This window comes from Cyanistes caeruleus, chromosome 24 (assembly GCF_971803275.1).
Source record: "Cyanistes caeruleus chromosome 24, bCyaCae1.hap1.1, whole genome shotgun sequence".
Classification (NCBI taxonomy): domain Eukaryota; kingdom Metazoa; phylum Chordata; class Aves; order Passeriformes; family Paridae; genus Cyanistes; species Cyanistes caeruleus.
This window is the reverse complement of record NC_141724.1, coordinates 6,337,273-6,364,620: the sequence shown is the minus strand read 5'-3', so window position 1 is coordinate 6,364,620 and position 27,348 is coordinate 6,337,273. Positions and strand designations below refer to the sequence as shown.

Here is a 27,348-nt window from a genome sequence, read left to right as displayed (position 1 = left end):
ACCCTGGGGGAAACGCTCTGTGATTGGTCAGAATCCCTGTCTGTCTCTCGTTCATCCCGCCTCTCCGGCCAGCGCTCTCTGCGATTGGTGGAGCCGCCTCGCTGGGTGCTGGCGGGAGGCGCTCTGGCCGCCCCGCTCGGCTCTATGGCTTCGCGCTCGGCTGCCCCCTGCTGGCTCGGAGCGGGGGGACAGAGCCCCGAGCGCCCGGGGGCTGCGGGGACGCCGACACCGCCTTCAAGTGAATTATCCGGGATTATCTGTCAGTTCATCGTGAATTACCTGCGATTATCTATCAATTCATCGTGAATTATCTGCGATTATCTATCAATTCATCGTGAATTATCTGCGATTATCTATCAGTTCATCCTGAATTATCTGCAATTATCTACCAATTCAAGGTGAATTATCTGGGATTATCTATCAATTCAAGATGAATTCTCTGCCCCTAGGATCAATTATCTCACCTTTTGCAAACCTAGCTGTCAAAATTCAACTTCTCCAAGAGAAGATACTTTAATGAAGAAAAGAACTTTGTGTTTCAAACATTGAGCAAAGTCACATCACCAAAAGGAATATGTATTAGGCAAGTGAAGAATATGCTTTAGATAGACGGGTTCATGTAAATTTCCTGTGTAAAAGATTTAACTTTTTACCCCTCAGTGTGCTTGATTTGTGGAAACCTCCTCTTTGTACCTGGTGCAGAATAAATAATGTTTCCTTTCTAAGGTGACTGTGTTTAGAGAGCTCCTAAAGTCAGTGTTATAAATGAAATTAGACAATTAGGTTTATTGAGTTAACAGCAATTAAATTAAAAAGAAATGCAATTTAGTGAATTGAATAGCAATTTGGTATGAAAAATACAATTTAGTAAAAGAATACTGTTTAGTCAATTGAATAGCAATTTGGTATAAATGAATACAATTTAGTAAAAAAAATACAATTTATGTATGTAATTTGCCAGTAACTAAGTACGATTAAAACATAAGCAAAACTGAGCAGGGTACAGAGAGGGCTTCTCACCCCACCTCACATACCAAACAAAGCAATTCAAACTAAACATATACTACATGCTTATACATATTCATTAATGTTTCCTGTAAGTTTCCTCCCACTTTCAATTCTTAAATTCTACATCACTGTACTTCATGGTTCATGCTTCACTTGTTGCTTCAGTCTTCAGTCTTCTTCTGGTGGTCTTTGGATGAAAGCTTACACTCATCCTCGTTACCCTCTGGATCACCTCACAGGTTGCTCATGTGTACTAAGCATTGTGTGATGTAAGCAAGCATTATGTTCCAATAATTAGCCTCGCACTTCGTAGTTAAAACCATCATTTCAAACCTTATGCTTGAAGTTGTTCCAGCTTTGTCCATCTCAAGGTCAATTCTGTCCTGAGACATTATTTATCTTAAAACTACATCCTGTATCCTATTTTTAACCTGTAACATCTGCAAAGGGCTCCATCTGCCTTGTAACACTAATTCCCTTTATTGCTTTATAATAACAACTTTTCAAATAGTTACAATTTAGTTAGCATGAATCATCTCCATTTCTCCATCAGCAACAAGAGGGGACAGACCCTGTCATCCATTTGTGCTGTCCCTGTGTCCCTGCAGCAGCACCTGCCTGCCCACGGGTCCCAGCTGTGGCCACTGAAGGCTTTCCCGAATGGCCACAGCGATGATCAGTGGCTGAGGTCACCCCTGGCCCAGTGGGGTGGCTCATCTTTCCCTGCCCACAGGTTTCATTTCCTTGGCTGACAAGAGCCGGAGACTCCCGGCCGCCAGAGGCACAATGGTGGCTCCTGTTCCCCATCAATCATTCATGGCCTCGCGGCTGGAAGGGATTTCTTGGGGGCTGCTGGTGTGGGAAGGGAGGAGGGATTTTCCAACCTTGGTGATGCTATATAGGTGTTGGCAGTGCCAGGGAAGGTTAGAGGCACCTGGGTTGCCCACTATCCCCACAGGGTGAGTGATGAAAGGGCTGAAGGGAACACAGGATTTAGAGAGGACCTGGGTTTGGAAGGGACACAGGGTTTGGAGGGAACGCAGGGTTTGTAGGGGACACAGGGTTTGGATGGGACACAGGACAGGAGACATGGGACTTGTGAAGGGAGGGGACGTGATTGGGAGGGGACATGGATTTGGAGAGAACACAGGTTTGGGGCTTTTTGGGGTGTGATGGGAGATGGTGGAGGTAGAAAATGATCTGGGAATTTTGGGATCTCCCCACATTCTGCTGGAGCCATGGGGTCCAGGACAAGTCAGGGCTGGCTGTGGCCAGGGCTCTGCTCTCCCCTCCACAGGGACAAACACTGCTGTGTCCCCCCCTCCTGGTGTCTCCATGGGTGTCTTGAGCTGCATGAAGTACCTGATGTTCGTCTTCAACGTGCTGGTGTTTGTGAGTCCACCTGGGCCCTGTGGGGTGCAGGGGTGGAGGGGAACCTTGCCTGGGGAGTGACATCACCAGCTGGCTCAGGGTGGGTGACACCAGTCCCAGGGAGGGAACCAAGGGTTGAAGCATCCCACATCCACATGGGGTGACATTTACATCTGGCTCAGGGAGCCCCCAGGGAGGGGACTGAGCCTTGGACATCCCTTGAGCCCATTATCATCTCCTGATTTCCTCCTGCAGGCTGGGGGGACATGCCTGACAGGCATGGGAGTGTGGGTGGCCACAGACCCGGCTGGTTTCCAGGACATCGTGGCTGCCAGGTCCGTGCTGAGCGCAGGTGCATGGCTGCTGCTGGCTGTGGGCATTGCCCTGTCCCTGCTGGGCTTCCTGGGCTGCTGCGGGGCCCTGCGCCGGAGCCGCCCGCTCCTGCTGCTGGTGAGGGAGGGAAGATGGGTGGGAAGGGGCTGCAGGATGTGGGCAGGGGGCACTGGGGGCAGGAGTCACAGGCTGGAGGGTAGTGGGGGGATGCAGGTATTCCTGGAAGAGCCAGGAGCTGCTGTTCCTCATCCTCAATATGTCCTGCCATCCACTCCCCACCTTGTGAGTCTCAGCTTAGAGCCCAGAGGATTTATAAAGCCACCAAGTAGAGTCAATTCCCTCTGAAGACACTGGCTTGGCCCACATGGCATTTCCAAGATGACCCCACTGCTGGTGAGGGACAGAAATGCCTATTTGAGCACCAAGACCCCTGTTTCTTCAGCATCCCCAGTCCCTTGCAGGCAGTGCTTGTTTTTAACCCCTGCCTTGCAGCCACTGTGGTCAGAGATGTGGCATCTTGTCCCCAGGAGCTGTACACATGTCCCTGGTCTCAGGGACACAGAGCACAGGCAGGACTGGTGCAGAGGAAGGCAGGGATAATGTGAGCAGGCTGCGTGTGGGATCAGACTGGTCTCTGACTCCTTCACCTGCTGCCTTCCAGTTCTTCATCCTTGTCAGCTTCGTCTTCCTCGCACAGCTTGTTGGGGCCATTCTCTTCCTGGTGCACTGGAAACAGGTACTCACACCATCCCCAGCGTCAGCAGCCTTCCTCTGTCACACCATGGCCATGGCTCAGAGCCCACCAGGCGACCGGGGCTGGTCTAGGGACACCCTTCCCCTCACTTCTGTCACCAGCACAACACACACCTCAAAGCAGGTGGGGGGGATCCAGTGGGTGCCCAGCTCCCCTCAGCAGGAGCTGCTGCTGAGCAGGGTGGGAGAGGAACATTCCCAGCCCTGGCATCAATTCCACAGGTGCAGCCCGAGCACTTCCTGTCTGAGCTACAGAAGAACTACGGTGGGGATGAGAGCGCTGAGGTCTTCTCCACAGCCTGGAACACCCTCATGGTCACGGTGAGCACCTGGGAGGCTCCTGGGGGACACGCAGGATCCACCAAGGGTGACCACGGTGATGGTGTTTCCCTTCTGTTCCAGTTCTCGTGTTGTGGTGTTTTAGGACCCAAAGACTTTGGGAATGGCTCCCGCTTCCAGGAGCTGCACCCAGGGATGCCATGGCCACAGGCGTGCTGTGCCCGGGATGGGTTTCTGCTGGCAGGAGAGCTCCTAGGCTGGGAGCAGTGCCAGGACAGAAGCCCTGGCTACATCCATGAGCAGGTATGACACAACCCTTCTGTCTCTGTGTCCCTGTCCCAGCCTCAGCCCTTCCCAGGCTCATGGAGCAGAGCATAAGGGACAGAAGCCTGAGACATTGCCTGTCTGTGCTTCCGCAGTCCAGTGGCTCCCAAAGCCCTCAGCTTGTCCTGCCCCACAGGGGACCCCCCCACATCCCCCTGCACTCTGGTCCCCCTCTGGGTCCCTGTGGCCATGGGGAACATGAGAGAGCCTCTCCATCCTCTCTCTGCCCCAGGGCTGCTTCTTCACCTTTGGCAGGACGCTGCAGAGGTACATCTCCCTCCCTGGGACCTGCAGCTTTGCCGTGCTGGGCATTGAGGTAATGAGGGGGGTCAGGGCCAGGGCAGGCAGAGCATCCACTCTTGGTGGTGTGGGGGTTGCTCAGTGGGCAAGGAGAGCACAGAGGGGCTCAGGTCTGTCTCAGGGTACAGAGCCTGCTCTCCACTGCAGATGGGGCAGGTGAAGGAACAAGGGAGGGTTTGTTTTACTCCCCCTGGGTCTCCTCACCCTGGGTGTCCCTGTGCAGCACCAGGACAGCTGGCCCAGACCCCTCGAGGGGCACAGCAGTGGCCCCAGGCCAGGGATCCTCCAGCCCCTCTCTGCTTCCATCTGCAGGCCCAGCCTGGCCCTGCCATGGGGTTGACCCTCTCTCACCTCCATCATTCCAGATCTTTGCCATGTTCTTCGCTTTCTGCCTTTACTACAACTTTGACTGAGTTGGACAAGGACATGCCTGGGGCTTTGGGAGCAGCTGAGGACATGGACCTTCCTCACCCAGCAGAGATCAGCTCATCACTGAGCTTCACTGCTTGCAGGCATTGGAAACCTCGTTGAGTCCTGTCTCTGCTCCAGAGATGGGCCTGACTTGCTTTCCTGGGAGCAGGGACAAGATATGGATTAAATTCCCAGTAGGTAACCTGCAGAGCAAGAGGCCAAGCTTGCTCCTACTGTGATCTTCTGCTAGCCCTTCCCTTTGTGGAAGCACCAAGAATTGTCCTCCTTAGACCAATCCTCTTGCCCTCTTCACCCTGCACACCACATTGCTGACATCCCACTCTTCCACGTCCACCCTCCCAGATCTCTGGGAATCCTTTGGGCTCTTCCTCACCTGCTGCAAGCTGGTTCTTGTCACTGGCCACCTCCTGGAGTCATAACAGAGCCATGACACAATCCAGGTTATCCTAAATGGTCTGACTGGAACCTGCTCTGGAGAGACAGATTTGTAAGGCTTGAGTTAAATGACAGCCCTTGAAATCACATGGAAAACTAAGAGTTTCCTGGGAAAGGATTCCCACCAGCTGTTTCTGACCTGTCTGCTGCTCAGCTCCTGCTCTCAGTTGGTTGTGAAAATAGAAACTGAACTACTTGGTGCTGTTCCCATGTCTCTAAAGTTGGAAATTGGAAGCTGAAGCAGTGGTCATAGTTTTCCTTGTGTTGTGGTTTGACACTGGCCAAATGCCAGGCATGAAAGTTGTCGCTTACCCTGTTGGGCAGAGGACAGGGGAAAAAACCAAAGGGCTCATGAGTTAAGGACTCATGAAAAAAAAAAAAAAAAAAGAAAGAAAAAAAGCCACTAAAGGCAAAACAGGTTCATATTTAAAGGTGTAAAGTGATTTTATTATTACAGAGTCAGAGGAGAATAATGAGAAGTAAACACCTTTTTCTCCCCCAGCCCCTCCCTCTTTCCCACAGGGAGACAGGGTGTGGGGTTTTGGTCAGTTCATTCCTTGAGATCTTTTGTTTGCTCAGGGAGCAGAGTCTTTTCTCTGATATGCTGGGAGGTCCCTCCCTTGGGCAGTTTTCCCAAAATTGCTGTGGTGTGGGTCACTCATCCATGGGCATGTAATCTTTTAAGGACAGGCTGCTCCAGTTTGGGAGCAAGGACCCTCTCTCTCTATTTGGGTCTCCCAGTGGATTTACAACTTTCTCTGGCATCCTCCCATTCCAGCATGAGCCCTTTTCTCCTGGGCTGTGAATTTCTGCATCCCCTGTAGACTTCACACATTACTGGAGGACAGTTTGTTTCACCAAGGTCCTCACCATGGCTTACAGAGGAGTGTCCGATGCTTGGAGCACCTCCTCCCACACTGACCTCGGTGCTGCCACACTGTTTCCTCTCACATGTTCCCACTTCTCCCTCCTCTTCTCTGACTGGAAGAAAACCTGCTGCCTGCAGGTACCCTTGCAAGATCCTGCAGGGCTGAGAAGCTGATCTCATCCAGGTTCCACGTTCCCTGTTTCCACTGCTGCTATCCCAGCACCTTTAACACCTCTCCTCGTGTGGGGCATGGGAAGGGGAAGCCACCATCCTGCCCTCCTGCCCGCAGCCACTGCACCATTTTCTCCTTAAACAGAACATCACAGAGGTGTTACCAACCTCTCTAACTGGGCCAGCAGCATGTCCATCTTCAGAGCCATCAGAGATTTGCTTTGTCAGAGATGGTTGAAGCTTCCAGCAGCTTGTCACAGAAGCTGCTCCCGTGGCCCTTTCCTGCTACCAAAAACCAGGCTGTGCCACATCAACACACCTTTTCTTTCAAATACTCCAAAACATCCAGTCAACAAAATGGAAAAATAGATATTAATTGAAGCTTTATATTTTATTAATATAATGGAACTTTTTGTAAAAAGTAACACCCCAAGGAAACAGAAACCCAAAGCTGGTGCAGCTCTTTAAAGGCAGACCAAAGGGGATCTTGTACCTGTGTGACGGGAAGGGGACAGAGACAGCCCGAAGAGAACAAAACCCCCTCAGGAATCTGGGCGGGATTTCTTCTCCTTCCTGCTGATGTCAACCCCTTTTCTCTTCTGCATGGTCAATTCATTGCTGGTGCTTGTTTCACTTTGAATGATTTTCTCTTCCAAAGGCTTGGAAGCCTGTGATGACCCAAGAAATAAAAGAGCTGTGAATAATTTAATTTTACAGCATTGGAAAACCCTGTGCTCCAACTGTACTCTGGCTCTTACAAAGTGAGCCTTTGTTATTCTGTTCCTGCTGCTGGGATTTTTAGGAAGGGGGTGACAGGAGAGCAAGATAATGACTGAGCAGAACAGTAGAACACACACAGATCAGCTGGGTCACTCTAGGGCTCTGTGTGTTATTGCAGAGATGGCTTCACTCTGTGCCCTCCTGACAACCACAATTAACTTGGAAATGCCTTCAGAGCTGGAGCAGTGAGCATGGCTCACAGGGAAGATATCCCCATCCAGAAAGGGTGCTACCCAAAACAGGTGCAGGGAGGGAAGGCACCTAGGGAAGGGAGAAGGCCTAAAGGTAACTGACTTTTGGGCAAAGGTTTTGATCTGCTTAAGTGTGATTTTGTTTTTATGAGACTCGGTGAGGTTACAGAGAGGAAAGGAGGCAGAGAAGAAGAGAGGAAGGATGATGGGAGAAAGGCTGAACTCCACCAGGGAACAGGGAGACCAGTCAGGGAATGGATGAGCAGGTGGAGAACAGGTGCAGGTAGGCATCAGGCACAGGAGGACAGGGAACAGAGCTGAGGGAGAACAGGGCTGCAGGATCCCTGGGAAGGGTTTATCCATCTCTCCCTCCTCCTCCTCAAGCAGCACGGCAGTTATTAGTGAATAAGCACATTGAATTGGAAGGAGAGAATGTAATGAGTTTAAAAAAAAAATTAATGAAATTAAATACAGATCCAAAACACAGAGCAGAAGGGAAGGAAGGAAAGAACAAAGCAACTGTGAAGGAGAAACAGATAAAAGGACTGTAGACCAAGAGGGAGCTACACCAAGTGAGCAGAGCATGGTCCTTACCCTCGACTGCCCTGCGTATTTCTTGGTCCATTCCCTGGCATTGAGCAGGAATAGCTGCCTGTTGTACTTGTACTCTGAGGACTAAATGGGAAGAGCAAGATAAAGACAGATTTGATTGGATACCGTCACTGAGAAGCTGGGACCAAGTCTGGCTTTAGGAGTCCTAAACCACACTAAAACTGCAACGAGCATAGAAGTGTAAAATTCACTTAGTTTGCTTGAAGAACCTGTGCTGCCATTTGCACTGAAGATAACGGCTTGAAGACAAGACCTTGACCATCTCTTCTGGCTTCAGCTGCTTCAGAGAAGCCCAGGGATGCCCTAGCTGACCCAGGTCAGGCCACACTCCTAGTGTGGCAATCCAGAGTGAAGCAGATTATTTTATAATTATTATTATTATGTCAAAGCAGAGTGAATCCAGATAAATGCAGCCCACCACTCCCTCCCCACCTGTGTCCAGGAGAGAGGAAGAGGAGCTCACGTACAATATCGGCCATGAGAGGGTCATCAGGGTTGGGCTCTGCCATCAGCAGCTGGATGGAGGTCAGCAGGGTGGAAATGTTCAGGGAAGGCCTCCATGCACCCTGCAAGGAAACAGGACAGGAGCAGCAGCTCAGAGAGAGAAACCAGCACACAGCAACCCAGAGACACCTCAGAACCCACAGCACTTCAACCCAGCCTGCCCACATCTGCCCTGGGACTTCCAGCACCTAGTGCCCCATGGAAAACACCAGACCCACTCTCGATTCCATGATTCTATGGGCTGTATCCTGCACATCTCTGCTGTGTTGGGGCAACTCATTTTCAGACCTAATGCCTTTTGACTCCAATCTTTAAAGCCTTGGAAACTTATATGGAACAAAGAACATCATGTTCTGCCTCTAAACAAATGAGATGCCACTCAAAACTTCACTCCCTGCTCCCTGTAAATAAGTCAGGAGCAAACAGACATTCAATCAGGCTTTTACAAGAAGCAAATAAGGAGTTCATTATCCTGCCCAGGCTCACTTACCCACACCCAAGCACTGTCTTACCTTCGGGGGTAACTTAAGAACATCCAGGCAAATCCTTCCAGCAGAGTCAATGTTAGGATGGTAGATGGGGGTCAGGAAGCGAATCTTTGGTGGCTCAAACGGGTACCTGAAGGTATAAGCATTAAGAAACAAGTTATTATTATACCTACAGGACCACCTGTTTTGCCTTCCAAGCAATTCCATCATTTCTTCCTCCCAGCCTACATGACACCTTTCCCCACAGATCTTCAGAGGCAGTGCTCTGCCTTTGCTGCTGCCAGCTGTGTCTGACTAACACTTCTCTGGGTAGCTTTCCACAAGGGAACATAAGAAACTTTGTACTGATGGAAAAGCTCCTTCCAGAAAGCTTTGAGAAAGCATGACAAGGCAAGTCTTACCATTACACTTCCAGGTTTTTCATCACACATCTTTAATGTTCAATGCAAAGTAAGTGTAAGTGCATCAGTTACTAGAAAAATTACATTCCTTAAAAAGAGGGTCTCAATTCCTTGTTGAGAGGATAAAGGAAAGACTCACATGTTAGCATTTACAGCAAATACCTTACATCAGTTTACTCATTTAGAGCAGGACTACACCAGAGAATCAGCCTGGTTTGGGGTGGAAAGGACATTAAAGTGTATTTTGCTCCACCCCCTGCCATGGCAGGGACACCTTCCACTATCCCGGATGCTCCAAGCCCTGCCCAACCTGGCCTTGGGCACTTCCAGGGATGGCAGCCACAGCTTCTCTGGGCAACCTGTGCCAGGGCCTCCCCACCCTCACAGGGGAAAATTTCTTCTTAGTTAATCTAGCTGGAGTCTACTGCCCACTTACCTTTCAGGAACTATGATTTCCAGGTTGAATATTCCTTTCTCATATGGTGTGTCCACACCTCCTAGAATTTCTTTAGGAGTAAGATAAAAATACAAAAATTACATTCAAAATCAGGATTACAGAATGGTTTGGGTTGGAAGAGACCTTCAAGATCATCTCATTGTCCAGCAGTCCCCACATACCCCCCACAGTTACAGAGCTGCTCAGGTGACAGAATCATAGAATGTGTTAAGGGTTGGGAGGGACATTAAAGACCATCCAGTTCCAGGATGCTCCAAGCCTTATCTAACCTGGACACTTGCAGGGATGAGACTGCCATAGCTTCTCTGGGCAACCTGTGCCAGGGCCTCACTACCCTAACAGAGGAGAATGCAAGACTGGTTCTGTGAGGGGCCCTGCCCAGAGAGGCAAAGATTTTGTTTCAGATGAGAATCATTAAAGTGAGAGGTATGTCTTTAAAGCCCGGGAAGTGTAAACTCTGTCCCTCTGTCTCAGGGGATGGGCCCTGTGAGGCCAGAAGAGTTTCCCCACCCTAGACCCTCATGAGGTGGCAGTCCAGGGTGCTTGGATTGGTTCTGTGCCCCTGGGGTTTCTCCCTTGCTATGTTCCTATCAGACCCAGACTTTAAACTCCACTCTGGTTCTGTCCCATAAAACCCACCATCCTGCCTCTGTTTGGGGCTCTCCATCTCTGGATCTAAGCTGAGTTTGTTCCTGTGTTGAATAAATGGTTTCCTGAGCAGAAGCTCGTCTCGTTGGAGCCCCATGCTGGTTACCAGTAGCTGTAGCCTCCCTGGACATGATCCTGCATCCAGGAACTCAATACAGTTCCACTCCCCAACAATCAAAACTAAGGGCAGACCAGCCAAGGCACAGGCCAAGCTATGTTTAAAGGAAACTAAAATCCAATGCTTCCACATAGAGCTTCTTCCACAAGCCCAAAGCATGCACAGATCCAGCAGCAAACTGCAACCCAGCCCTGCCTTTGGGAGCCCCCAAGGTACGTACGTGCCTGCAGGTCATTGACCTGCCCGTTCTGCCAGCAGGTGATACCCGGAGGTGGCTCCGTAGCCAGGAGTGAGAGCTCCCTTGTCAGCCGTGATGCTCTCTGCATGGTGCTCTGAGACCAAGTTCTACTCCTGATAAACCTGGATTTTCAAAAATAGCACTTTAAATTGAGAGCTCTTTTTGGCTAAGGACCTGGGTTTTGAACTGTTATCCCGATGTGGTATGAGAGTCACAGAAGTGCTAAGCCAGTTCCTGGAGCTGCTTTTGCACCCAGCTGGAAGAGGAGCATGAGACCCTTTACAGTCCATCCCATCCTCTCAGTCCCCAGCTGATTCTAATAAATGCTGGGGTTTAACAAACCCTGATGAACTGGGAAGGCCATGAGCAGGCTCTAAACCCCTTATGGGACTGTAACATCTGCCCTGGGACCACTGTGTCCCTTCCTGGTTAAGGTACCCGCTGCCCTGCTGGGGCCACCCATCAGTGCCCCTTTCTATCCAAAGGCCCCATCTCTCCCTTCCTGTGCAGGGGGAAAGCTGAAAGCTGCTCCAGGGATGGGCCATTCCCTGTCACAGGAATACTACTAAAGCAAGGGTCTGCTCTTCCTCCCCAGTCCTCGTGGACAAGGACACAGGGACAACTGCCAGTCACCCCGAGAGGAAAGTGGCTCAGGTTAATAATGGTTGATAACCCAGCACAGCCCTAACCCCCACCCTGAGGGCAGGGACACCTCCCTAGGCCGAACTGCCCCTCCAGGGATTATCCTTTCCCTCAGGCACCATTAACAGCACACAGACTCCCCGGCCCGAGCACCCCTCAGTTCTACTGCACCCCCACCCTGACTATCCCCACTGAAGAAGCGTTTCACTCTCCTTCATCAGCCAAATTAATTACTCCTCAGCCTAATTACCTAATTACCCCCGCACAAGAACTGCGCCCCGTTTCCCACTCCCCAAGGAAGGGAAAGGCCACCCACAACCTCACTCCTCCCAGAGCCCTCACACAAACCTTTCGTAACAACCTCCACCCTCTCTGCTAATTACCTTCTCTAACTAATTAACGCTCCCGCCACAATGACCAGGCCCCGCCCAGACCCGTGAGGCGGCGCGCGGCGGGGGCTGGACTTCCGCTATCACGTGGCAACGGGCGGATGCCCGGCAAGAAGCCCCGCCCCCTGGCCCGCCGCCCGGGCGCTGTTTGGGCTGCCCTGGCGCTCAGCCCCGCCCCCTCATTTGAATAGGGGCGCTGCCATTGGTAAGCGCTGCAGGCGGGAATCCAAGCCCTGCCCCTCAGGCGCTGGGGGCGTGGCTTGAGGTCGCAGTGGGGAGGCGGGCGCGGGGCCGGAGCCGCTCCGGGACCCTCTGGGATGCTCCAGCCCTGGGCTCTCCAACCCTGAACCGCGTTAAACCTCCACGGACAGCGGGCAGGGCCCCGCTGGGAGCGGTCCTTGCGTAACCCACCCGTCCTGGCCGGCGTTATGTAAGCAGCCCCGTGGGGCGAGGAACCGGCGCCGCGCCCGCCGCCACCGCAGCCCGTGGGGAAGGAGGTAAAGGCAGGAGCCCCCTCAGGGAGAGGCCAGGCTGGCCCGTTCGCCCCCAGCTGCTGCGGGACAGGTGCAGGGGCCGCCCTCCCCGCCACTGCCCCCCTGTGTGAGGGGTCCGGGCAGGAGGTCCTGGAGCCTCAGCCCCTCTCCCCCACCCTCCCCCCGCCCCGGCCCCCGTGGGTACAGACTCTCGGTTCTCCACCCGCTGCAGGAGAAGCCCCGTTCAAACCCCTACTCTTGGATGGATTTGGAACTTATTTTCTCCTCTGACTCGATATGCTATTTTCTTGCATCAAAGCTGTATCCAGTACCGTGATAAATACGTATTCAAGTATTCAAGCAGGGAAAATAACTTAGAGGTTGGAATCAACAGTAGCCTCAGGTCTGGCTCCGTGTGGAGAGTGGTATTATGGAACCAGACTTATGCAAAACTTAAATTCTTACATCCCAATTAAGAATTGTTCTCAAGTCTATCAAATCAGAATAACAGTAATCAACTTAATGGTGATAATTATTCCACTTCCCAAGCCCAGACTATCATTTCAGAGAGCAGGTGTGAGGCTACTCTCTCCAGATGTCTGAACCTGTGTTTATCTGTTTCATTATTGCTTCTGAAGCAGCCAGGATATAGTCAAGGAGCATTTGACAATGGAGAGTGCCCCACAGAGGAAATGAAACTGTTAAAATTTTGTCTTCCCAGTTCCTGGGTCTTGGTCCGTCCCTGCCCCATCTGGCTCTGCCAGCTCCAAGGGCCAGTGGGACCAGAGAGGAGCTGCCTGCAATCCTTCTTTTTGGGAGTTACACAAAAACTTGAGCGGCTTAGACCATCTTTGATGGAGAATCCACCTCAGTGCAGATATTTATGGTGTTTAGGGGTGTTTAAAGCTGGTCAACTCATTTCTGGATGCCTGTAGGAACAGGAGCAGCACAGTGGGTTTTGGATAGTGCCACTGACAGCTCTTGCATCCCTCCAGCACATTCCTGCCTGTGGAGACAAATGCTCAGCAGTGGGAGAGCTGGGATCAGTGACTGTGTGACCTCCTCCTTTTGGGGTGATGGGTTGTAAAGACCCTGGACAGTGTCAGCTGTGCAGCCCTCAAAGTAAGGCCTGGTTTTCCCTTTCTGTCTTTGTGCACCTGTCCCAAAGTGCAGGGATGAATCCCGTGTGAGGTGTATCTTCTGCCTGCCTGGCTGATTTTTGGGGAACAGATGTGATCTGGTTGTGGCAGGGAGTCTGCCCAGCCTTGCTGGGTGAATGGACTTGAGTCACTGGTTTCTGAGAGAGGTGGAAGAGAAACACTGCCCATGGCTTGGACAAGTGATCCCCCTCCATTCCTTTCCACCCAGCAGGGGATCCCAGCTCCTCACCCAGCTTTGACACTTCTTTGGCTCTAGGCTCCCTCCCTCCCCAGTGACCTTCAGCCCCTTTTAACGGAGCCCCTGCTCCTCCCAGCCTCTTTTAATTAAATCCTTGTCCCCCCAGCTCTGATTCTCCCAGTCCCCTTTAGTGTGATCCCCAGAGCTGCCCTTAACTCAGACCCCACAGCCCACCCAGGCTCTGACCTGGGGCCCACCTGTCCTGTGCCCAGTCCCTGTTGTGGTGTGATCCTGCTCCCTATTGCTTCTCTGGCGATGCCATCACGGAATGGGGTGGGTTGGGTCCCAGCCTGGGGCCATCCCATGGGCTGTGTGGGGCACTGGGCTCAGAGAGTCCCAGGTGTGTGAGACCAAGGGGCAAAGGGTGAGTGTGATCCTACAGACATTGTGGGGTGTCTGGATTTGGGGTGACCCTGCAGACCATGTGGACCCACAGGGTTTGGGACAGCCTTGGAGCCCCTGACTGGGGCAGTCCTTCTGTGAGGCTAGCTGGTGCATAGGGTGCAGGGGACTCTACCAGCACAGTTTGCATGGTTCAGTACCCAAAAATGCCAGCTGGGTGCTCCTCTGAGCAGCAGGAGTCATCTTGTTTTTCTGGTTCTCCCAGGAAGTGGGTGCAGGGCAGAGCAGCCCACACAGCCCAGCCCTGCCTTGGGCTGCACCCCATGCTCGTGAGTTTGGGGCCTTACTGGGGCGTTGTAACAAAGTTGGTCTGTCTGGGTGCTGCTGGTGCATGTGTTTGGGAATGGAGAAAATCAGATTCCTGGAAAAGCTGCTGGATGTGGGTTAAGCAGGGACAAGGGCTGAATTGCCTGGTGCAGCCATTAGTGAAGGGCTGAGTGAAGCTGTTTGGCTGGAAGAGCTGAGCTGGATTAAAGATTGTTTGGTTCTTTGCTAATCCCTAATCTCTTAATTCTCCTCTGAGGGTAAGGCTCAATATTAGTAGCAGGTGAGGACCCACCTACAGCTGGGTGTTGAACTTTCCCAATTTTATGTGGGAAAGGGAGTTTAGGAGCTGCTGCTGGGCTTCTCCTTTTTCCTGACATTTGCCGAGTTCATTGTGCTGAATAGGGCAGCCAGAGCTTGGGAGCTGCCTCCCAAGCTGTACCCTGAGCCACTTCAGCCTAACACCCAAGGTCAGCACTCCTGACAACCCTCTGAACTCGGCTGAACTGGCTCAAAGGGGAGTAATGTATGAGCCAAGAGTAGGTTTGTATCATTACCACACCCTGCTCTGCTCTGGAGGCAGGCTGCGAGGGCTGGGGATAGCCCAGAGAAGAAAAGGGGAGACCTCAGAGCCCCTTCCAGTGCCTAAAGGGGCTCCAACAGAGCTAGAGAGGGATTTTGGACAAGGATCTGGAGGAACAAGACAAGGGGGAATGGCTTCCCACTGCTGGAGGGCAGGATGAGATGGGATATTTGAAGAAATTCTTCCCTGTGAGGGTGATGAGGCTCTGGTCCAGGTTGCTCAGGGAAGCTGTGGCTGCCCCATCCCTGGAAATGTCCAAGGCCAGGTTGGATGGGACTTGGAGCAACCTGGGCTAGTGGAAGATGTCCCTGCACATGTCAGGGGGTGGAACAGGATGGGCTTTAATGTCCCTTCCAACCCAAACCAGTCTGGGGTTCTCTGAAATCCATAAATTCAGATGTCTCCTCCTAAAATCACCTGGAAGAGGGAGTATTGTATTAGGTCTCTGATGAGCTGATTGCTCCTGTGGATCTCCTTTAAATCATGATTTCCAGAGGTTTTGCTGACAGCCACATCTGTGGGGTTAAAAAGCCGTAAATGGAGCTCTGGCAACTCTATCTGTTTTGATTTCTTCCTTCTGGTGAGTGTTATTGGGATGTAATTTAATTGAGGGATTTAATTTTAGAATTTGAGTGACTCATTTGTGGGCAGAGACTATTCTCTGTGGAGCTGGGTGGTGAGTGGTGGGACCAGAGGAGAGGTTTCGTCTTGTTCCTGCATTTCTCTCTCATGAAAACTTACCAGAGCAAGAAGTTTGTGGTAAAAACTGCGGAGGATTTTTTTTGAGCTCTAATTGTTAATTGACCTTGTTCTTTCTAGGGGTTTGTTATCCTGAAACCCAAGGGTTCCCTTCCTCCTGTAGGCAGCATGCTGCATCGCACCATTCACCTTTTCCGGAAGGAGCTGCGGCTCCACGACAACCCAGTGCTGCTGGCTGCCCTGGAGTCCTCAGAGGCCCTGTACCCCGTGTACATCCTGGACAGAGCATTCCTGACCTCCTCCATGCACATTGGGGCCCTGCGCTGGCACTTCCTGCTCCAGTCCCTTGAGGATCTCCACAAAAACTTGGGCCAGCTGGGCTCCTGCTTGCTGGTTATTCAAGGGGAGTATGAGACTGTTCTTAGGGATCACATCCAGAGGTGGAATATCACACAGGTGACGCTGGATGCAGAGATGGAGCCGTTTTACAAGGAGATGGAGGCCAACATCCGGCGCCTGGGGGCAGAGTTGGGCTTCGAGGTGCTTTCCCTGGTGGGCCACAGCCTGTACAATACCCAGCGGTACGTGACTGCCTCAAACCCACAGGTGTTTCCAGGAAAGTCACTTGAGAACAGCATAGGCCAAGTGTCTTGGTTTTTCCTTTGGAGAAAATGTTTGGACTGTCTGAGGTGAACGTTTGCTGGAGAAACTTTGTGTGTTGCTGTCTTGGAAGGAACAGAAGAGATTGTGCACAGGTTTTAGGGTTTCAGCCTAAAGAGCTGGTTAAATTTTTCCTTTTGGGCAGTTTAATTCATCTAAAGACTTACTTTTTTTAATAGAGTGGAAGAAATTCTCTAACATACTTAATAGGACTTGTAAAGTTCTGTTAAATATGGTAAAGAGTTTTTGGTGTTAGATTTTTTCAAATTCTTTCAAAACAACTTTCACTGGTGTCTGAATACACTTGGATCCAAGCTGTTATCTGTGCTGAATGACTGAAGATATTAAAATCACTAAGAAGGAAAGCAGTAATAACTAAGCCAGCCCTAATGCTCCAATTGTGCAAAACCCCTAAATTATGTAAATGAATGGATGTGTATAACTTGCTGTCTTGAAGCTGTTTGCACAGGTGATTGCTCAGAGAGGACAGTTATTTACTGCCCTGAACGTTTTTTTGTGACATGAGAGGTGTCCCACACCCTGCCCTGTGTGTTCTGGCTGTGTGTAGCTGTGCAGGTGAAGCCATGGCTGCAATCCTGATCCCAGTTTTGTTGTCTTAGGTCCTGAGAAACTGCTCTTGGGATAGATGTTCATTTACCCAGGGGAGTTTTACTTGTAAAATCTGTAATTTCCACAATCACTTGCACTAATGGAGTTATAGCCTGTGGTGTCACCTTCCTGTCCATTGTCAGTTCCAGCTTCTTCCTTGGTTTCTGCTGTGTGGAAAGAGATCTTTTTTTTTTTTAAGGATTTTGGACATAAATGGTGGGAGTCCCCCATTAACTTACAAGAGGTTCCTTCACATTCTGTCTCTGCTTGGTGACCCTGAGATGCCTGTCCGAAACCTCACAGCTGAAGACTTCCAGTAAGTATCAGCCAGTGAGTGGGAATTGCTGGTCCTCTTTCTCTGCCCAAAAGAAGAGCCAGGGCCAAATGATAATGAGGCATTTTAGATGTTTTCTTGTTTTATTTCTGTGCATGGAGGGTTATTGATTCTATATAAGGGGATGTGACTGTTGGGAGGGGAGAGCAGGTGGTGGAATGGTCTTATAACTTCTTCAGTCTGTTTTTTCTCTCTCTGATTCTACTGTACTTCTCCCACGTGGATTTCCCAGTCTCTTCTGATCTGAGCTCCTTCAGAATACCCCCTCATGGGGAGTTCTGTTTATCTCAGTTCTCTGGGTCAGGGAGAAAATTCCAAAGCTCGTTAGGATCTTGCTTCTCATGTTTATTAGGATGTTATCATCCTAACAAAACTTGGCAGGTCTCTCCAGACTTTCTGCACAAGCTCAAATCACTACAACCTGGCACATTTTTGCTCTGATGGCACAAAATGGCCCCAGACTGTGCAGCCTTTTTATCTTTATACTTATTCTTATCCAATTAACAATAGACACATATATTATTTTTCTTAATGACCCAATGACCCATCACCTGTGTGCTGCACTGTGGCATTTTCTATCCAATCACTGCCCAAAAACCTCTAGAGGAAAAACATGAAGAAAGAAGGACAAGCGACAACACTCTAAATCCTCCATCTTGTCTTCTGCTTTCTAAACTAGTTTAAACTTACTTTTTCACCCAGTGACTTAAAAGGCTCTCTAATCTACACACTCACACTTTTAGCTTTTTGTTTTCATGTATCACCATGAAAACATGCTCATAAATTTCATGTTCTGTAAAATTCAGTGTTCTCCTGGATGTCAGAGCCAGGCATGTCAGAGACAAGGGCACACACTCTGTGTCTCAGACTCCAGCAACTCTGATAGTAATCTCTTTTGATATTTGTGCAGCAGATTTACCACCATGTGGGACAGCTCACAAAATAATGGTTGGATTCAATAATTCAAATGTCTTTTCCAACCTTAATGATTCTATGATTCCGTAAAAGTCTTAAGCTTTTGCTAAGGCACTTTGAGAAAAGCTTTTATGAGATGTCAAACTCCTACAGAGGAAAGCCTGGGGAATTTACTCAAAGGCATGTTCTACATTTCTCTCAAGATTTTGGACAGGAATTGGATGAACCACTATGATTTTTTTTTACACAGGAAGTTCAGTGGAATAATCCTACTGTTCCCTCCTGGCTTTAATCTCTCCTCCTCTCTGCCATATGAGAAAGAGGGTCTGAGCTCATGTCTCCCAGGACTTGAGAAGAAGTTCAGTCAGATGTCTTGTGTTTAGCTCTGCATGAGGAGAGGTCAGTGATCCAAAGGGAGGTAAGGCTGAGGCAGGAGAGAGCTGGAATGGGACTGCAGGTACTTGGGATTCAATGTCAGGTGCCTCCTGCATGGCCTCAGCTCAGTACCACCAACCCAGGCTTGGATCTTCCCATCTTGGGGCAGTCCTGTTAATTCCTGATGTTAATTCCTAATGTTGTCCTCAGACAGTCTGATGACAAAACTCATGTGAGTACTGGAATATATAAGTTCCTATATTTTTTTCTAGTACTGTTTTTTTTCCTTTCTTGCCTAATTTGTTCGGACTTTTAAAATTAATGCTGATGAGAGGTAAGTGGTTCACGTGCTTCCCAGCAGGCCTGAGCTATGTCAGTACTCTGAGAGCTGCACTGGCCCCACCTCTGTAGGTGTCTGCAGCAGGGCTAAGCTCAGGTTTGTCCAGGTGAGTACAAAGATCTGTTGATGTCCGAGTTCCTTCATGGGTTGTGAGAAATCTCTGTGGTGCCAGCACTTCCTTGGGCCTCTTCATCTGTGTTTTACAAGGGGGAAGAGAAACCAAACTGATAGTCTTCCAGTCATATTGGGAAGCCACAGCAGCCGAGGCTGAGGAGATGTGGGGGCACTGCTGAGGGCTGTGGTCTTGGAGAACCCCCACCTTGGTTAGGAACGAGCAGCCAGAGTTGCCCAGGAAGCTGATCTGCCTCCTTCCCTACGAAACTGAGAGAAAGAAGCTTTGGATTAGATGTCGGGAATAAATTCTTCCATGTGAGGGTGGTGAGGCCCTGGCCCAGGCTGCCCTGAGCAGCTGTGGCTGTCCCATGCCTGGAGATATCCAAGGCCAGGCTGGACAGGGCTTGGAACAACCTGGGCTAGTGGAAGGTGTCCCTGCCCGTGGAAGGTGTCCCTGCCCATGGCAGGGGATAGAATGGAATGGCCTTTGATGTCCCTTGCAACCCAAACCAGTCTGGGATTCTGTGAAACCTCTCCAGAGTGACCTCTCCTCAGAGGCACAGGCAGCACCGTAATTGTGTTTAGGGTCTGAGGAGGCTCTTGGTTCCCTTCTAGAACTTGAGTATTATATTGCTGGGAGCCACTGGAGAGGAGCTGCCTCTGAGACTTTTGTATGGGATGGGAACTAAAAGGGGTTTGAGCTCTGGGTGCAGCTGACTTCTCTGAGCACTGTAACTTGGTGGGACTGTTCTTCCTCCCTGAGTTCAGGCTAGAATTCGCTGGAGCAATTGCAGGATGAACTTTTCCAGGAGAGCACAGCCTGGGATTTCTCGCTGTGCTTTCATTCCCTGTGCTCTGGTTGGACTGTGATAGAGGAGGCTTGTGTGTGCTACGGACAGGGGCTGCCTCCTTCTCCTGGCTCCTGCTGCTCCTTTCAAAGATATTTCTCTCTCACCTCAGGAGATGTAGGGCCCCTGACCCAAGCCTGGCTGAGTGTTACAGAGTGCCTCTCCCTGTGGATTTGAAGATTTCCCCAGAGAGTCTTTCCCCTTGGAGAGGAGGGGAGACTGAAGGGCTGCAGCGCCTGGAGCAACACTTGAGTGACCAGGTCAGCCCTGATGGAACGCAGGGGATGCCAGTGGCTCCAGGTGGGCTGAGATCAGTGCCCAGCTTGGCTTGGAGGAGGGTGGCAGCTTGGGTTTGGGTTTTGTTTTCCTTGATTTCTGGCAAGTGGGAGTGTTTTCCAGGCACGACATCAAACAAGCCCCGGTGATAGCGAAGCCAGTTCCAAGAGCTTTCCTCTGTTTGTTACTGGACATGTGTCATCTTGTGCTGCCTGAACCCAGATTTCTGTTTTCATTTCAGGGCTGGGTGACAAGTTTTGCTAAACCAAGGACAATCCCAAACTCGCTGCTTCCAAGCACCACAGGCCTGAGCCCATATTTCAGTATGGGCTGTCTGTCAGTTCGGACATTTTTTTATAGGCTGTCAAACATTTATGCTCAGGTAAGCAAATAATTGGTCCTAAGTAAGTAAATCCAAAACTGTGGCATGTCTGGTATGGGAGGCAGGATTTAACACTTGGATCATCTTGGTAGAGATTTTGTGTATCAAAAAATGCTGCTTTGTTAATGTCTCCTCACAGTGTCTCATGGAATCTGTGGAGTGGCTGCATGTTCTGTGAAACACCTGTGAATGTCTGCATCTCTTCCCAATTAAGTTTTAGAAACATGATACTCATATTCTAAATTCATATTTTCATCAGGAACTGTAGTGACAGGACAGGGGGGAATGGTTTCAAACTGAAAGAGACCAGGTTTGGATTAGATGTTGGGAAGAAATTCTTCCATGTGAGGGTGGTGAGGCCCTGACCCAGCCTGCCCAGAGCAGCTGTGGCTGCCCCATCCCTCAAAGCACCCAAGGCCAGGTTGGACAGGGCTTGGAACAACCTGGGCTAGGGGAAGGTGTCCCTGCCCATGGAATGGGCTTTAAGGTCCCTTCCAACCCAAATCATGGTTCTATGAATAGGGAGCAACCAGACCCAGGATCAGCAGGGAAGCCCAGGAAAACATTACTAAAATTCAAGGATTTGGTTTGTCTGTCTGGTGGTTAAGGGAAGTTTTTGATATTTTTATACAGTTTTGTTTCTGGAAATCAATTTGCTTTGTCTTACACAAGTTTTAATTGTAGCATAAACCAAAACCACTTTCAGAAATCTTGTTTGATTCTTAATAAAAATCGAGCTTGAAACCAACCCAGGAAAAACCCAGGTCCTCCTTTACCTCCATTTTAAGACTTTCTTTTGAGACATGACTGAGCCATCTGAATTCAGTTAACACATTAATAAACACATGCTTGGTGTAAGAAATCCCAGTGTGAACTGATTTGGAAGGGAGGTGGGGAATGTTTGAGGTAACACTGAGGTCTGTCAGTTTGGCTTTGCTTTGGGCCAGACAGCATTGCATCAGATCTTTGATTTCCTTGACTTGAACACTAAAGTGCCTTGAAACCAGTATTGTAGTCAGATTAATCTTTATTTTTTAGGTCTAACTGCCACAAAATGAGTGAGGCTGCAATGATATGTGTGATCTGAGGCTGTCACCTTGTGTCTTCCGCAGGCAAAGCACCACTCTCTGCCCCCAGTGTCACTCCAAGGGCAGCTGTTGTGGAGGGAATTTTTCTATACAGTAGCATCAGCAACCCCCAACTTCACCCAGATGTCTGGAAACCCCATCTGCCTCCAGATCTGCTGGTACAAGGATGCAGAGAGGCTCCACAAATGGAAAACGGTAATGAGGTGCATGGCCACAGCAGCTGCATTGGAGCTTGAAGCTTTCTTCTTCTCTTGATTGGTCCCTCCTGGTGGTTTGAGGGGGTCTTGCAGTGGTGTGACAGAGCTGGGAATGTTCAGCCTGGAGAAGAGAAGGCTCCAGGGAGACCTTAGAGACCCTTCCCGTGTCTAAAGGGGCTCTAGGAGAGCTGGAGAGGGACCTGGGACGAGGGATGGAGTCACAGGATAAGGGGCAGTGGCTTCCAGCTGACAGAGATCAGGCTAAGATGGGATAGTGGGACAGAAATCTTCCCTGTGAGGGTGATGAGGCCCTAGCCCAGGTCACCCAGAGCAGCTGTGGCTGTCCTATCCCTGGAGATGTCCATGGCCAGGTTGGAGAGGGCTTGGAGGAACCTGGGATAGTGGAGTATCTCCTTGCCCATGGCAGGGGGTGGAATTGGCTTCAATTTCCCTTCCCAGCCAAAGCATCCTGTGATTCTGTGAAAGCAGTGTATGAGGAGGGAGCTGATGTTCCTGTTCTGCTGCAGGCACAGACAGGGTTCCCATGGATCGATGCCATCATGACCCAGCTGCGCCAGGAGGGCTGGATCCATCACCTGGCTCGGCACGCTGTCGCCTGCTTCCTGACACGGGGGGACCTCTGGATCAGCTGGGAAGAGGGAATGAAGGTTCACTGCTGGCTTTTATTTCCCTCTGTTCTGCCTGGCCCTGGGAAACACTGCACAGCCAGAGTCTAGCAGTGGAGATTCTGCAGAGCAGAGTTTAGTTCTGTCCCTTCCTGTGGATTTCAGGGTTTATGGAATCTCTTTGTCACTCAGTGCAGTTGTGAGAGGTCATTCCCTTCCCCAAATCCTCATGATTTTTGGATAATGAGGATACTGGTGGAGACGTGCTCAGTCTGTAGCAGAGTTCCAGACTCAGAGTTTTTGGGTTGCTCTGTCTTTGGAGGGCACTCCTGGTGTGCCTGTGAGGAGGCAGCCCAGGCCCCACAGTGCTGTGCTTCCAGCACCAACCCCCACCCTTCACCTCCCAGCCTGCTTTTGTCCACTTTTTGCAAAGTAGCCATTTCAGGGGTGTTTCTCTCTTCTCCACCCCTGATTTGCAGGTGTTTGAAGAGCTGCTTTTAGATGCTGACTACAGCATCAATGCTGGGAACTGGATGTGGCTGTCAGCCAGCGCCTTCTTCCACCAGTACACGCGGATCTTCTGCCCTGTCCGCTTTGGGAAGCGCACAGACCCCCAGGGTGACTACATCAGGTCAGGGGACTCCCCACCCCACCACCTCCCCAAGAGCTTCCCAAGCTCCTCTGATGGCAGGAGCTGATGAACTGGATCAGTTTGAAACACACATCTGTTAAACAGGGCTCATAAGCAGTGGTTTTGTTGAGCACATGAGGAAACTGAGTCATGGAGAAGCAGAGAGATACCTGTCATTCCAAGTGATAGCTGAGCAGGGCTTGTGTTCATTTGTGAGCACTTGTTGCCTCCAGCACCATGTTTGCTCACCAGGCTGGCTCCTCTTTCCAAAGGATTTGAGTGGAACTTCCCACAGCTTCTCTGCTCCAGTCTGCACTTGCTTTTCATAGAATTCTGGGATGTGCTTGGAAGGGACCTTAAACCTCATCCACTCCCTGCCATGGGCAGGGACATCTTCTACTATCCCAAGGTTTCTCCAAGCCTGGCTTTGGACATTTCCAAGGATGGGGCAACCACAGCTTCTCTGGGCACCTGTGCCAGGGCCTCCCCACCCTCAGAGGAAGAAACATCCCAATATCCCATCTAACCCTGCCATCTTTTAGTTGCACACATATAAGTTTTGTTTTCCACTCTGAGTCCTCTTTGCTTGAGAGTCTCCTTTCCTTGTCTCTCCATAATGTGCTGAGGGGCTCTCTGAAAGCACTGGGGGTTTTCTGGGCTCACTGTGTTAACACTGAACCAAGAGCTGCATTTCCCCACATCTCTTCCTCCCATCCTGGCTAGATTTGGGTATTGCCAAGGAGAAGCCTGTGCTGAAGTACCCCACAGAGTGGGACAGAAAATGACTTTGCCATTCTGCAACAATTCTTTAAAATTAGTTTGTTTTTTAAATTTATTAATGTTTAGGATAAAATGTCAGTAAAAATGTTAAAAACATATTTTTGATGAAATCAGAACAGAAGTACTGTTTAAATCACCCCATTTATTCTATGCTGCAAAGATAACTTTTGGAAGATATCATCTATGGAGGTTTGAGAAGATAAACAAATTTTTTTTGTGGAGAACAAATTAGAACTTTCCCATGGTTTGTAATATCAATATTAACATGGCACAGGTTGGTTTACACTTCTCTGAATGTATGAATATTTGACTGCAGGATTATAAACCCCCCTATTATGCCTGTTTTGTAGGAAATACTTGCCTATACTGAAGAACTTTCCCTCCAAGTACATTTACGAGCCCTGGACCGCATCTGAAGAAGAGCAGAAGCAAGCAGGATGTATCATAGGTAATTCATTTGCATTCCTTGCTAGGGATTTTCCTGCTGCTAACTATCCAAAATAAATGTGTATGAGTTGGAAGCATCACAAACCATTTATCTTCTGAAAATGGATGAATCCAACAGCCTTCCTGCTATTCATTCTCCATTAACATTTTTTTATTGGAGTCTCATTTCATAGTACATACTTTTGCCTCAACTTTATGTCCTAAAACTCTTGGATCACTCTATGCTTTTTCCTTTGAATTTATCCATCTTGGATGCTTGGCTGCTTTAAATAGTATCTGAACATCTTGTGCTTTTACTCCTGCTCTAACACATCTTTGAAGGCTCTTATGTCAAAGTAGGAGCTCTTCTCTTTGATGGAGCAGATTAGGCACTTCCATTTAAGAAAAGCTGGAAGTGTTTCAAATCTGGGGAAAATGTCCTTGCCAAGTGTGGTAAAGGCTCTGTCTCCACATTGCCCAGGTCAGGATTACCCCTTCCCCATGGTGAACCACAAGGAAGCCAGTGACCACAACCTGCAGTTGATGAAACAGGTCAGAGAGGAGCAGCACAGAACAGCCCAGCTCACGAGAGGTGAGAGGTGCTGCAGCACCCAGGTTCCCTGTGCTGTGACACTCAGGCTGTCCCCAGGAACCCGGGGCTCTGAGGCTTGGCTTTGAGTGCTTTTCCAGGATGCTTTTCTTCCTTGGATACTGACATCATGTGCAGCTCTTCTGGTTACTGTTAAAACACTGTCCCATGTGCAAGAACCAGTTGTGAGCCTTTTCTCCCTTCCCTCTCCCCTTGGAGCACCCTCCTGCCTGCAGCCTGCCTTCCCAGAACCAGGTCTTCTCCTCCTGCCCTGACTCCCCATCCCCAGGCTGGTTGGGTGTGTCCCCAGGGTTAGAAATCTCTGCAGAAATCTCTGCAGCTCTGCCCTTGCCTCTTGTATACCAGAATATTCTTGTTTGTCCTTGGTGCCATGATCTGCCCTATGCCATAGCAGATATTGCGATTCTCACTGAGCACAAAACTCTGGAGAGGTGAGTTCAAAGAAATTTATCTTTTGGTATGGTTTTCTGCATTGCTTAATCCAGTGGATAACAGGTAATTATCAGATAAGGCTAGAACACTCAAACTGTGCTGAGCCTGAAGTAATTAATTAATTAGGTATTTCCAGTCACACAGATGTGTCACTTATGGCACCTGTGCTCTTAGAATTGAAATCCCAGGGCCTGTGCTGAGCTCAGAGGAATCCTTCACAGTAAAATATGGAATCTCAGCCTGGTTTGGGTGGGAAGGGACATTAAAGCTCATCCAGTTTCCACCCTCTGCCATGGGCAGGGACATCTTCCACTATCCCAGGTTGCTCCAAGACTCATCCAGCCTGGCCTTGGGCACTTGCAGGGATCCAGGGGCAGCCACAGCTGCTCTGGGCAGCCTCTGCTGGGGCTCAGCACCCTCACAGGGAAGAATTTCTTCTCAACTCACACAGGGTGGAGTGAAATGAGCTTTAAGGCCCCTGCCAACATAATCCATCTTGGGATTTCATGATTCTTGTTGCCTATGAACAGAAGCATTTTCTGATACTTTTTAATCTTCACCTGACTGAAGTCAGGGAAGTCTTTGAAAACTTTATTCCTTCTTTATTTCTTGCTGTAGATGATGCAGATGACCCCATGGAAATAAAGGTAAAACGTGACCGTTCTGAAGAAAACATTTCAAAAGGAAAAGTGGCCAGAACGACAGAATAAACCAAAATTCCCTCGGGGTCACCTGCTGGGTACCAAAAAAAAGTCAAGAGGGGAGAGCCAGGGGTCAGCTGAGCTGGCCAAAGCACTGTCCTCCATACTTGGCCCTGCTAATGGTGCCTCTTGTTTGTGACCTGACCTTAGGAGACCTGTTGGACCTTGAGTGGTTTTACTGCAGTTTTGGATAGAATTGTTTATTTCTGAGTTGCTTCTGGACCATTTGTTGCAGCTGTTGGCTGAATGCAAGGTGTGTTTCATGCACCTGTATAAATAGATTTTGTGGCAAATACTCAATGTCATAAGACTGTGTGCACATTAATGTGGTTGCACATTAATGTTAGGACCCTTGATTTGCTTGCCTTATAGAGATGGACACTTAGGGATGTTCAGATTATTTAAGTTCCCAGTTTGTGATTGTAGTCCCCAGTTTGGGGAGACAGAGCAGAGTGCAGCCCCTTGTACCTTGTGTAGTTTTAAAGTCATAAGTAGGAATTATTATGCATTTTAAGGACAACATTGAAAATATCTCACTAAATTAGGCCTAATGCACAACTTTATCACCATAATTGTCTTCCTTGGCTGACTAGAACTGCAGGCTAGAGATCAATTCTATCATGTACCACATGGAAAAAATTTCCCCTCCCACGGAAATGTATTGTTGTGAAGTTTGACAAGGCTGGATTAGTCAATTATGGTTGTTGGTGGGGAGTGCACTGGGGTTTTCATGGCTGCAGGTAGCATTTTGGGTTTGGAAAGAAATAAAACTTATTTCTTACATGAACAGTACAAGGGCTCTGGATCAATCTGTTATCATAATTGATATCCATCGGTCTTCTCGGGAAACCTGGTGGCACAACAGCTCCAGCAGCCTTCCAAACTCCTTGGAAGCATCCTGGGATCTGGTGCAGGAGCAGCACGGGAACCGTGAGCACCAGCAGGATCTTTCAGTGCTGCTGGAGCCCTGCAGGACCTGTCGGGGCAGATTCTGGCAGCAGGGCAGTGAGGTGTAAATACACAGCTGCAAGGATCTTCCTGCTGCTCCAAGCCTGCATCAAGTTCCTGGAGATGCCCATGTTCCCTGACACTTCAGCCCTCCAGAAAACTTACTGACTTGCAGGGATGGCCAGAAGGAAAGGCCTCCTGCCTCCCCCTTTAGGGAAGGTAGAATTCCAAGGTGTCAGATTGGTAGATTCCAGGGATCAGTATTGGGCCCAATCCTATTTAATCTCTTCACTGATCATCTGAATGAGTGACTGAGTCCACCATCAGTGAATTTGCAGATGACTCCAAGCTGGGAGAACGTGTCCATCTGTTGGAAGGGAGGAGGGCTGTGCAGAGACCTGCAATGGTTGGATGGATGGGCAGAGTCCAATAAGATGAAGTTTGATAAGATGAAATTGGCCACAGCAACCCCCTGCAGCACTACAGGCTGGGGAT

At 49.6% G+C, this 27,348-nt stretch overlaps 3 protein-coding genes across 17 annotated transcripts; 2 read left to right on the top strand and 1 right to left on the bottom strand.

Moving 5' to 3' along the window:
* Positions 1–182: 182 nt before the first annotated feature.
* LOC111939722 (tetraspanin-18-like) lies at positions 183–5,472 on the top strand. Of its 2 annotated transcripts, XM_086861965.1 has the most exons (7): positions 183–2,400; positions 2,635–2,829; positions 3,374–3,448; positions 3,688–3,786; positions 3,868–4,047; positions 4,301–4,384; positions 4,734–5,472. In XM_086861965.1, exons 1-7 carry the CDS (start codon positions 2,188–2,190, stop codon positions 4,779–4,781), a joined length of 894 nt encoding a protein of 297 aa, XP_086718091.1. In that variant the 5' UTR covers positions 183–2,187; the 3' UTR covers positions 4,782–5,472. The 2 variants fall into 2 exon arrangements, with proteins under 2 accessions (XP_086718091.1, XP_023797814.2); XM_023942046.2 differs by lacking the exon at positions 4,734–5,472 and having other exon boundaries at positions 2,188–2,400; positions 4,301–4,528.
* UBE2T (ubiquitin conjugating enzyme E2 T) lies at positions 760–11,902 on the bottom strand. Of its 11 annotated transcripts, none has more exons than XR_015279019.1 (11): positions 11,737–11,881; positions 10,694–10,833; positions 9,687–9,756; positions 8,874–8,979; positions 8,325–8,423; positions 7,840–7,920; positions 6,768–6,942; positions 6,443–6,559; positions 5,375–5,548; positions 5,174–5,271; positions 760–4,938 (listed from the first exon to the last, which is right to left on the bottom strand). XR_015279019.1 is itself a non-coding variant. In XM_023942194.2 (7 exons), exons 2-7 carry the CDS (start codon positions 10,797–10,799, stop codon positions 6,817–6,819), a joined length of 588 nt encoding a protein of 195 aa, XP_023797962.1. In that variant the 5' UTR covers positions 10,800–10,833; positions 11,737–11,902; the 3' UTR covers positions 6,647–6,816. The 11 variants fall into 11 exon arrangements, 2 of the variants coding, with proteins under 2 accessions (XP_023797962.1, XP_023797963.1); XR_015279018.1 differs by having other exon boundaries at positions 6,443–6,556; XR_015279022.1 differs by having other exon boundaries at positions 1,466–4,938; positions 5,174–5,266.
* On the top strand, positions 11,882–26,697 carry LOC111939637 (cryptochrome-1-like). 4 transcript variants are annotated; one of them, XM_086861963.1, is made up of 12 exons: positions 14,606–14,749; positions 15,357–15,442; positions 15,682–16,142; positions 17,030–17,146; positions 19,869–20,016; positions 20,274–20,414; positions 21,527–21,697; positions 22,227–22,367; positions 22,805–22,956; positions 24,087–24,184; positions 24,644–24,754; positions 25,823–26,697. In XM_086861963.1, the coding sequence occupies exons 3-12, from the start codon at positions 15,730–15,732 to the stop codon at positions 25,912–25,914; spliced, it is 1,584 nt and encodes a 527-aa protein (XP_086718089.1). In that variant the 5' UTR covers positions 14,606–14,749; positions 15,357–15,442; positions 15,682–15,729; the 3' UTR covers positions 25,915–26,697. The 4 variants fall into 4 exon arrangements, with proteins under 4 accessions (XP_086718086.1, XP_086718090.1, XP_086718089.1 ...); XM_086861960.1 differs by lacking the exons at positions 14,606–14,749; positions 15,357–15,442 and adding an exon at positions 11,882–12,239; XM_086861964.1 differs by lacking the exons at positions 14,606–14,749; positions 15,357–15,442 and adding an exon at positions 11,957–12,239 and having other exon boundaries at positions 15,725–16,142.
* Positions 26,698–27,348: the final 651 nt, after the last annotated feature.

What these genes read in the sequence shown, in the direction of transcription:
- LOC111939722 (XM_023942046.2), top strand. Translation starts at nt 2,188, where the DNA reads ATGGTGGAGGTAGAAAATGATCTGGGAATTTTGGGATCTCCCCACATT. An exon ending in GCCGCCCGCTCCTGCTGCTG is followed by an intron (nt 2,830 to 3,373) that starts GTGAGGGAGGGA and finishes GCTGCCTTCCAG; the next exon opens with TTCTTCATCCTTGTCAGCTT. An exon ending in CTGGCTACATCCATGAGCAG is followed by an intron (nt 4,048 to 4,300) that starts GTATGACACAAC and finishes TCTCTGCCCCAG; the next exon opens with GGCTGCTTCTTCACCTTTGG.
- LOC111939637 (XM_086861960.1), top strand. Translation starts at nt 15,730, where the DNA reads ATGCTGCATCGCACCATTCACCTTTTCCGGAAGGAGCTGCGGCTCCAC. An exon ending in GCTGGGAAGAGGGAATGAAG is followed by an intron (nt 22,368 to 22,804) that starts GTTCACTGCTGG and finishes CCTGATTTGCAG; the next exon opens with GTGTTTGAAGAGCTGCTTTT. An exon ending in GCAAGCAGGATGTATCATAG is followed by an intron (nt 24,185 to 24,643) that starts GTAATTCATTTG and finishes CACATTGCCCAG; the next exon opens with GTCAGGATTACCCCTTCCCC.
- UBE2T (XM_023942194.2), bottom strand. Translation starts at nt 10,799, where the DNA reads ATGCAGAGAGCATCACGGCTGACAAGGGAGCTCTCACTCCTGGCTACG. An exon ending in ACCCTCTCATGGCCGATATT is followed by an intron (nt 7,921 to 8,324) that starts GTACGTGAGCTC and finishes CTTCCCATTTAG; the next exon opens with TCCTCAGAGTACAAGTACAA. An exon ending in AATACGCAGGGCAGTCGAGG is followed by an intron (nt 6,943 to 7,839) that starts GTAAGGACCATG and finishes GGGTCATCACAG; the next exon opens with GCTTCCAAGCCTTTGGAAGA.